This window comes from Tachyglossus aculeatus, chromosome 13 (genome assembly GCF_015852505.1).
Source record: "Tachyglossus aculeatus isolate mTacAcu1 chromosome 13, mTacAcu1.pri, whole genome shotgun sequence".
Taxonomy (NCBI): domain Eukaryota; kingdom Metazoa; phylum Chordata; class Mammalia; order Monotremata; family Tachyglossidae; genus Tachyglossus; species Tachyglossus aculeatus.
In genome coordinates this window covers 21,631,096-21,641,016 of record NC_052078.1, presented here as the reverse complement: position 1 = coordinate 21,641,016, position 9,921 = coordinate 21,631,096, and the positions used below count along the sequence as shown (strand labels likewise).

Genomic DNA, 9,921 nt, shown 5'->3' with positions numbered 1-9,921 from the left:
TTTTCTTCTCACTTTATTGACACATTTGTGACATTTTTTTTTTTTAAAGAAATTCTCTCCAGTATTCCGCACAGTCCCATTTTGGTCTCATCACAGTTTTATGTCAAAATGCTAACCCCTCTAAGCACGTTTCCTCCCAACAAAACATTCAGTGAAAATGCCAAGAAAACCATTCCTGCTTGCAACGAGTCGAAATGTCTGGACCCAGGAATTTTAAACAGTGTTTTTAATTGAAAATAAAGCTAAAGCATGCTTTTCAACAGTGCAAATTTCCATAATTTTGATTTACTGCTTCCAACATCACAACATAGTACACCAGCATGGCCTTTTACTAAAGGCCAGGCCCTAGCCGTCTGCATGTTCGACTACTTCGATAGTAAGTGCAAATATAGATAATCACCTCTGATTGTCACGTGCAGTGGAAATGTTCCTGCTACCTACACAGGATGTTACTGAAGTTTGAGAGAGATGCAGAAAACAGTAAAAAGTAACACAATTCAAATGCCTGAGTTCTGGTTCCAGAAAAAAACGCCCTGAACGACATGGGGAGTCTGATTTGGGGTATCGGTGCCACTCTGGGCCCCTCGTTTTACTTTTCGGGGTTATATTTCCTAACTTTGCTATTTCCTCTATCTACTGTGAAGAGTCAGAACATAAACCATCCTGCTAGTCAGGGAAGTGTTTTAGTTGCTTTGAAAGTTTCTAAGGGACATGTTCAGGCCACAACGAAAGCATGACATTAGCGGGCAACATTAACCTTATTTAAGACCTTTGGGTGAAAATAACAACAAAAAAAAAGACTTTTCCGATGGTTAAGTGGTGGCTGTACAAGTAAAAAGACACCCTTTACCAAAAATACAATTCCATATTTATTTTACTTGGTTTAGATGAGGCAGCTTTCACCAGTTTTCGAAGAGGTCTCCAACCCCAACCATTCCAATCCATAGAAAAAATAGTAAGTGCAACTGCTCTTAGGGGGGGGGGGGGGGGGGGTGGGGGGGGGGGGGGGAAGATACCCTACAACCGAACACAAAGCTCCAGAAAAGTAGCCTGCCACCACAGAACCCTCGTGATTCCTCACTGTGCAACCATATAACTTAACAAACTTTCGCTGAATTAACAGTTACACTTCCACGTTTGAAATCTAGTGCATAAACTTAATGGCTCATTGTAATATTTATTATTCAACCTTTTGACATTTATTTGTAGCAGTTGAATTGAGGTACCGGGTGCATTATCAAGCATTGAAACAGTAAAGCGTTCCAGCTCTATCGTAATAACTGAGTTTCACTTGAGTCTTTAGCCTGAAGTAGTCTGTGGAATGTAAACCAACCCTTACCCCAATTCAAAAAGAAGAAGAAGAAGAAAAAAAAAAGACACCAAAAAACTGCAGTGAAAGAAGAAAATAGTAATCCGATTTCTGTCTTCATAATGTGATAAACCAGGGCTCCAAACGAGGGTAACGCATTAATGGGCTTGTACAAACCATCTTGTGCAGTTTTACAATGTACGGAAGGTAACATGTCTCGAGAAAATATCTCCCAAAATAACGTTATGAATTAAATTTCCTGAATTTGTGACTAGGTGGAAGAGGTATTGCAGAACCGCCCAGCTGCCATTTCCATATAGGATGGGCCTTGTGAGGAGTTTGGGAATCCTTAGTGGTATTTAAGGAATAAGCCGGCAAGAAATCCCCATCATTACCAATAATTAGTGACGGTGGACAGGGAAAATTTGCCATGAAATTAAATGGCCTTTTCACTGCTGATGCTACATTGCTGGCTACCCTTCTGCGTCTATTGGTAACTGTAAAATCATCCAGTGTTCCTTCATGTGTCTCAGTTTTACCTGTAGGACGTGGGCTTCTAGCTGATTTCAAATTTGGTTTGACTGGAGGAGGCTGTAGTACAGGTCGTTTTCCCAGCACCAGTGTCCTGTAATTTTTTCTCACCCTCGCACCAAATTTATATTCCCCATCCTCAGGCTTTGGAGAACCTAAAGTGCATGAAAGGCCCTGACTCTGAGTCAGTGGGTTTAAGGAAGTGGTTTCTTTTTCAGTGCATGCAAAATCTTCCTTGGCTGTTAACAAAGCGTCCTTTTCCTCCTCCTCCTCCTCTTCCTCCTCCTTACTCTCAGCCACATGGTAAAATTCACCCTTTGTATCATTGCACTCGCATTTTAGCTTATGTTTAACAAGGTCAGGTTCATATTCTTCATTAGTGCTACTATCCTCTACTTTGATTTTAATATTGTGCGGAAAGGGCCATCCCTGATTTTCTGCTGCTGCTGCTGCTGCTGCTGCTGCTGCTGTTGTGGCTGTTACTGCTGCTGCTGCTGCTGCTGCTGTTATTCCTGGATCAGCTGCAGCAGCAGGGTCCATCTCAGGCTCAGTTTGTAATGAGGGCAAATCCGTGGCCAATTCAATACAATGCAGGATTTTGGAACCTTTTTCTGAATTTGCCGCCGCCGCCGAAGAATCATTATTTAAGAACCTAGCAGCTATTGTATCGTTATCTGCACAGTGTGTAGTAGTTGCTTGCAGGCATTTCCTGGCCTCTCTGAGTATTCTTTGTTGTGGAAATGCATTGTTTGTCTTTGGGCTAGGTGAAGAGGCCCCCTCCGCCACGCAGTTAATCGTCAGGTCAGTTCTCTTTACGTTATTGGGAATTTCGGAGTGTGGGAATGTGATCTCAGATACCCTATCGTTCCTTATCTCGGCAAAACAACTTCCAAGGCTGGCGGGGCAGCAGCCGGGCGGTGTCCTGGGGGCCCAGATGGGGTAGCTCCACTCCTCGGGCGCCTCGGCTTTGACCCCGCTTTTGAGGTCGGCGAGCCTGGCGGCCTCCTCGAAGGCGGCGGGCTTGGGGGCGGCGACGACGGTGGCCAGGCGGTACAGGAGGCTGGCCTGCGCCTGCACGCCGGGGGGGGGCTGGCAGAAGCTGGTGCGCCTGAAGCGGATGCTCTGCACCGAGACCCGGCTGGAGCCGGAGCTGGAGTCCGAATCGGAGGACGTGTCTTCCTCGTCCTCGTCGTCGTCGTCGTCGTCCGAGCTGGCCTCGCTGGAGTCCGACCCCGCGCTGTCCTCGGAGGAGGAGGACGACGACGAGGAGGACGACGACGACGACGACGCGGAGTTGCTGCTGCTGGACAGGCTGGACCCGAAGTCCGAGTCGTTGGCCGCGTGGTCCGAGTAGGAGCTGGACTCGGAGTCGCTGCTGTAACGCTCGGGGAAACCGGACAGATGTGGCGGCTGTTGCCTCCGCTGCTGCTGCTGCTGCTGCTGTTGGCGGCGGGCCTGCTGCGGCCGGCGGGGCCGGGCACGGGGGGTCCGGGCCCGGTGCGGGGGCGGGCAGAAGCCCCCGGTCGCCAGATGGAACCGCTCCAGGCAGGTTGCCCCGGCTACGGCGGCGGCGGCGGCTGCAGCTGCGGCTGCAGCCGCCGCCGCCGCCGCGGTGACTTTGGCCCGGTACCCCCGGGGGTGGGGGGCCCCGAGCAGAAGGCGGGGCCCCCGGCGGCAGCCCCGGCGCGCCGGGCCGGTGGAGCCGGCGGGGCTGGGGGCGGCCGCCTCGTAGTCGTAGTCCGGCGGGGGCTTGCCCGGGGGGCGGGCGGCCTCGGGGGAGGAGCGGCGGCCGGGGAAGGGGCTGAAGATTTGAGGTAGATCGGCGGCGGGGGGCGAGGCGGCGGCCCCGGGGCGGCTGCTTGGCAGCGGCTGCGCGGCTCCATTCAATCCCAGCCAGAGCGGGGGCGGCGGGGGCGGCGGCGGGGCGTGCCGGGATCCCGGGAGGGGGGCGTCGCCGTCGCGGGCCCCTTTCCTCCGGCGGCCCCGCTCCGTCTTGCACGAGGCGTGCAGGGCCTCCACGTCCTCCCGGGAGATGAGCGTGCACTTGGCCGCGTGGAAGGCGATGCTGTGGATGGCCTTGAGCCGCCGCAGCTCCGCCAGGTCGCAGTGGTGCTTCTTCACCCGGAGGTGGTCCATGCGCTTGTGCACCGTGGTCCGCGGGATGTTCTTCAGCAGGTCGGTGAACACCTGGGAGAGGGCAAACATGGGCTTTCCTTTAATGACGAGGTACCCGAGCCGCACGCCATCCACCTCTTCAAAACCCGACTTCAAGTCCCCCATCTCGGCCGCTAAATCGCTCCCACCATTGGCGGCGAGGATAAGGGGGAGACGCATATATGTGGGTACATGTGCGAATCCTCCGCCGGATTCTGCATAGGTCTCAAGGCATCCTGCTAATAAAATAACAAAGACTGTTACTCCGGGGGGGAAAAGGCTGCCAAACTTCGAGCGCGGCGATGGAAGGAGGATCGCGGGGTGGGGTGGGGTGGATAAAATCATGGGAAGAAAAGTCCCACGTGAGGCTACACTGCATATATTCTTGGTGGGGCTTTGGGTTCTGTTGCTGGGTTGGGGGGAAAAAAAAGGCGAAAAAGAAAAGGAAAAGGGGAGAAAAAGGAGGTCTCGGGCCGGGCCGGGGGTCCTGCGCTGCAGCGGAACCTCAGTAGTACCTGTGTCCCTGAATTCCCCGCGTCTCCATAGGTGCCCTGGGCTATTGGAATGTGGACCCGGGCGGAGGAGAGCAGAAAAGCTGCTATTCCCGCCGCTGCTTTACTACAAATAAAATGACAGACCGAAGCGAGCTCGTCCGGAGACACCTTCATCAATTAATTCCCCTAAAGCCAACGCTGATTGGACACTCCTGACAGGTGATGCAATAAAAATTGATATTCCACCCCTTCCCCCCAAAAAATCTCCCCCTAATTAGCATACCCTTAGACTGCCACCTCCCCTCCCAAAGTAAATAATACAGTTAGTATATAAATCTTTCCATTAAACTCTCCGGGCTCCAGTGCGTTCTGGCGCTCAGACCTCTTCATCTCGGAGCGCGCGGGCAGGCTTTTGGATGATTTCTTTTTTTTTAAGAAAGGATCCATTCCCCGTTAAAGGAACACACCTCTCTGGGGTCGGCCGGGCGTTTTCTGAGCTCCAGTAGGCTCGGAGCCGGGGAGAGGGATTTTAAAATACATCTCACCGAGTCGAAACGGACATTTCCCCCCCTCTTCTCGCCGGAGGAGAAAAAAAAAATGGAGCTGAGCGAAAATGTGCAGAATCGACTGGAATTTCCCTTAACGGAGGGAGTGGGGAAGGGCGGGAGCTCAAAGTTAAAAACCTCGACTGTTACCCACCCCCGACGGACACTTACATGTTCCAATCGCCCTCGTCTTCCCCTCTTCTCTTCGGCTGTCTGCTTTACATCCAGTAACAAAGTTCTTTGGCTGGGGAGGGGGAGAGGGAGCTGGGGGGGGGGGGGAGAGAATCAAGGGCTCCGACTCCGAAATGCTGGATCAGTTCGACCTGATTTTCGTCTGCTGTTTAGGGGGGAGGAGGGAGAGAAGGCGGGGGTCTCACGTCAGACCCATAGCACGGAGAGGGGATCCAGGAAAGCGCTCACTTGGGACGGTCCCCAGGACTGGCCGGCCGCATGTCGGGCGGTGGGGAGGGTCGCGGCGCCCTGCCTCGCCCCCCGCCAGGTTGAGAGGGGGCCGTCGGCTTCTGCGGCAAAAAGCCCGACGAACGCGACCCTCCCACCCCCAGGTGCTTCCAGGGGTTCTACGTAAGGATGATGAAAAAGGAAAGCGCTGGGGTAGAACGGATGATATTCCCGGGCTCTCAGATGGTGGCAGCCTGCGACGGGTCCTCCCGCAGCCTGCTCGTTTTTCCATGCGAGCCGAAGGTTTTGATTAAATATGAAAGGGGGGGTGGGGTGGGGTGGGGGGGAGTCCCTTTGAAGCAACTGCGTCGAGATTTAACCTCTTCCTCGGTTTGCCCCCGGACGCGTTGCTGCCGTGCGCTTCTATCCGAAACGTTGCGAAACGAGAGCGAGGTGGTTCCCGGGGAGGCTGCAGGGTTTCCTTGGCGCCCGGGCCGTCTGGCTGCAAAGCCCGCCGAGTTCCTCCACGTTAAGGCTCCCAAACTGCAGTCCGGAGCCACTTAGAGACTCCCTCGGTCCTCCCGAAACAGGCATCCGTGTGGTTAAAAGAATAAACGGATATTTCGGGGACTGCAAGAAAACACACACGCATCTATATATATATAATACATATGTATGTGTGCATATGATCTCATACAGATAGGGATAATTTCATCTCTAGAATCCCTTCTCGTTCAAAAGTTCCAGCTCCCGCTGCTGAGGTTTCCCCTTCCAGCACCGGTAGGTACGGCTCGGAAAATAAAGTAACCAAAAAAAAAAAAAAAAAAATCACACTCGGCCAAAAAAAAAAAAAAAAGGTATTTTCGCACGAGATCCACGACGCGGCTCCCCGCACCCCACCCCCTTGCAATTTCCCAGGAATTCTGAAGAGAACTGGGAATTTCAAGGCGTGCATCCGGAAATTAAGGAAGTCTATTTAAGAGAGTCTGTAATTCAGGAGGCTGGGATTTGAAAAGTCATTCCTGCACTACTGTTGCACTCAGCACAGATGTAATCGCCGCTCTTCAACTTAATCAATGTGTGTACAAACCACGATACCTAGTTCTGGCCTTTGAAATCTGTGGATAGCATTTCCATCCAGGAAACCGGAGCTACAACAAATTACATTTTTGTCCCTTGAATGGAGGGAAGCCTCATGAATGGATCTCGTGATATTTCAGGCTTTAAAACGTAACCGAGAGGCAGCAGGGAACAATGCCTCGTCACAGCTAATACCATCCGCGGAGTTAGCTTGCTTTTTCATCTGGATCGCTCCCACCACGTATTTCTCTTTCACTTTCAGAAGAAGCGGAAACCTAGGTCCCTGAGCTGAAAGTTTCGTAGGAAAACAGACGCAGATTTTTTCTTAAAGGAGAAGGAAGAGCCACTGGTTTGCCATTTTATTGCCAGAGACAATAATATCGCTTAAAAATGTCTCCCGATGACCTTAGAGATACTAGCGGCGTTTTCCCCCCCTTCCTCCCCCTTCCCGTCCTATTCCCCTCCCCCGCGCCCTAAGGTTAATATCGTACTGACAGTAAAGAAACAGTAAACTCGGAGAAAACCTTGGAAAGACATTACAAAACATGGGTTGGAGTGTCCCTTCTTGCCAGGTAGAGTTTAGCTGTTCCCGATCGGTTTAGATTTACACGGGCGCGTACATACACAAACACACACAACTGCACATGATGGCATCGTAATTTAGTAACCGTTTCAAAATTACCTTCCTTTCCCTCCTCCCACCTCCCTTTTCACCTCTTCAGATCCTTGAAAGATAGGGGTTTTAGGAAAAAAAAAAGAAAACCCTAACAACTTATAGCCAAATATCGGTTTTCAGCGAGGTAGAGGCAGGGTCGAACGGCGACAAATAAACGACAGAAGACTTGGGAGATGTGAAAATGTGAGCTCTGAGTGTCCATGTTTCTGTCTTTGTATGAGCATAGAGATATTCACAGAAACACACCCATGCAGTGATATACGCGAGGGCTTATACTTCTGCTTTCACATCTTTTTCTCCCGTCGAATGCATTCTTTTGTTCCATTAACTTCCCCATCTTTTTTTTTTTTTAATGCGTGTGTGGAGAATGTGACCGACAGCTTTCTTGTAGCCATCAGCACACGCTGTATATCCGGGGTCCTTTCTGGGCACATGGTGGTCGGTCCCGAGGAAAAGATGTGGCGGAGGTGCTTGCGCGCACACACACATGAAAGGCAGGGGACTTTAAGATGGATTTGCATTCTCACAGGGGATTGCGATCAATAGCTTCCAACATTTATGGCTTAGATTATTAATGCGAAAGCCGGTCCAAAGAATGGGGATGAAAAATTAAAGGTGTCTGGTATCAATTATGTTTAAAGTTATGCAATAATTTACTTGGCGTGTGTGAGCAGAACCAAATGTATAAAGTGCTATCTCTCAAAAGAAAGGGAGTTTCTTTGATAAATTTGTTGACCACGTCAGCCTCATTTACAATCAGAGATGAGCCCCCTTCCGAAGATACACGATTGTCTTAAATTTCTTCTTAACAAAGTATCTATTGATTGCTCTTCCCTATATCCAAATGTGTACATGCATACACATTCATATCTGTGTAATGAATAATCTCTATCTCGCCATATGAAGTCAGTGAATGTGTCGTTACAGTTAGGCATAGCCTGCGTTTAGGGGTAATTAAATGTGATCGCGTTCCCAGGAAGCAATATGTAATCTATACCTTGCGATACCAAGTATTTCAGCTTTCAATCCAAAGCTCCTTACCCAGTGAAAAAGCCTCAATCTCAAATAAAGGGAAAAGAACCTTCTTTAATGTTCTCTTTTCTATGCACACGTTGTAAAAATATGCACGTTCATGTAAATAAAACCTGGGCTTAAACGTATGAGTTCAGTGAGAACATGAAACTGGGTCTCTGCTTGGGAGTGTATGTGTCAGATTCACCTTCTGATGCTGTGTTTTGATTTATTTTCATTGTATTTTTTATGTTTAAATACCACTGCAATTCAGTCTGACCTCTTCCCTCTGGAGCGAAGTAATGCACGCAGCATTTACGGTCTCTTAAATGGTTAGCTGGGAGATGCAACAGCCATTTGCAGCAGTAGTTTGCTAATGGGGAAAATTCTTTTGAAAATCTGAAGGAAAACCTACCTAGGAGTGCGTTTGCATTTTCACACTACGACTGTCTGATTAATGAAAGTTTTGAAGAGCATTAAAATAAGCCCTTTCCCTCTGAGCGCTTTCACTCAAACAACCGTCATTTAAATGAGGATTTCCCTCCTTCCCCTCCACTGTACGTATACATTTGTTTTGGAATCGGTGGACATATTTGTTTCAAAGGAAATTCAGACAGAAAACAGGGGACATCACAAAGACACCAAAAACGTTAAGTATAATAGTTTGAAAGAATAAAAGAAGTTCCTTCTGTTGTTTTAAAGCCAACCAAATGTAACTACAATACATACAACATGCCATAAATTATAATATGACAAAAAATAACCATGTATAGCTAAATTAGTCGAAGATGTGGGACAGTGAAATCCTGAGTGACAGTCAAAAGATTCATAACTTAATATCATGCCTCTGAGCTATTTTTTTTTGGGGGGGGGTGGTAAATGAAGCAACAGCTTTGCAAGAGAGTGGCTAGGTATTTTTTTTTCCTGAAGTTTAATTTTTCTTCCTGACCTATCTCCTTACTCGCTAGAAATCAGAGAGATCCTCTAAATCACAAAGTAACTACCGATCTTTCTGTCCCTGGGCATTTTAAAATTCTGTTTTTCACAGGAGTTTGTGGACACATAGTACATGCCATGTTGTCTACTGACCCATAATCAAAATGCAGTGACCTTCTACCCTCTTTTTGCCCCTTGACCCATCTAGAATTCAATGCAGCCTTTATAAATTTGCAAATCCTTGGAGGTAAAGGGGATTTGGTGAGGCTTTGTTCTGAAAAGGCCCTAAAAGTGTGCATTTTGAATCAGACAAAGGTAAAGCACAAAACCCTGGAGGATGAGATTGTTTCTTACGTACAGGTGAGCAATATGTAACTCTATATTCTAGAACTATATTGGAGAAAACATAGATTGCAAGCTGAAAAGCAATTACAAGCATAGGAGATCAGAAGGTTATGGATTGCATCAAATTAGCAGTGTGGTACAAATCACTTTCATGACGTAAGGAATGGCCAGGCCACAATCTTTCAGCTTGCTTCATCTCCAAGGACTGTTGGAACTCTAGTGACCAAGGGGGATGGGGGTTGGGGAGATCGTCGAGGAGTAGGTGGGGGGGGGGGAGAAGGGGGGAGAGCCAGAGAAAGAGATTCCGAATCTACAGGCACATTCCGTATCTCTCCTGCTATCAGCCAGTTTAAAGGACACCATAATTATGATGGCGATAAAACAATGACTACTTATGTGTGCTGAATAAATAAGGAATGTTTACAGCTCAAGAATCTTTTA

At 48.9% G+C, this 9,921-nt stretch overlaps 1 protein-coding gene across 1 annotated transcript; it reads right to left on the bottom strand.

Annotated features, from left to right (window-relative positions):
• Positions 1 to 1,023: 1,023 nt before the first annotated feature.
• SKIDA1 (SKI/DACH domain containing 1) lies at positions 1,024 to 4,125 on the bottom strand. Its single transcript, XM_038755787.1, has one exon. It carries the CDS (start codon positions 4,118 to 4,120, stop codon positions 1,553 to 1,555), a length of 2,568 nt encoding a protein of 855 aa, XP_038611715.1. The 5' UTR covers positions 4,121 to 4,125; the 3' UTR covers positions 1,024 to 1,552.
• Between the last annotated feature and the right edge of the window lie 5,796 nt (positions 4,126 to 9,921).

Bases quoted from the DNA above. Each gene is read 5' to 3' on its own strand.
- SKIDA1 (XM_038755787.1), bottom strand. From the start codon at position 4,120: ATGGGGGACTTGAAGTCGGGTTTTGAAGAGGTGGATGGCGTGCGGCTC.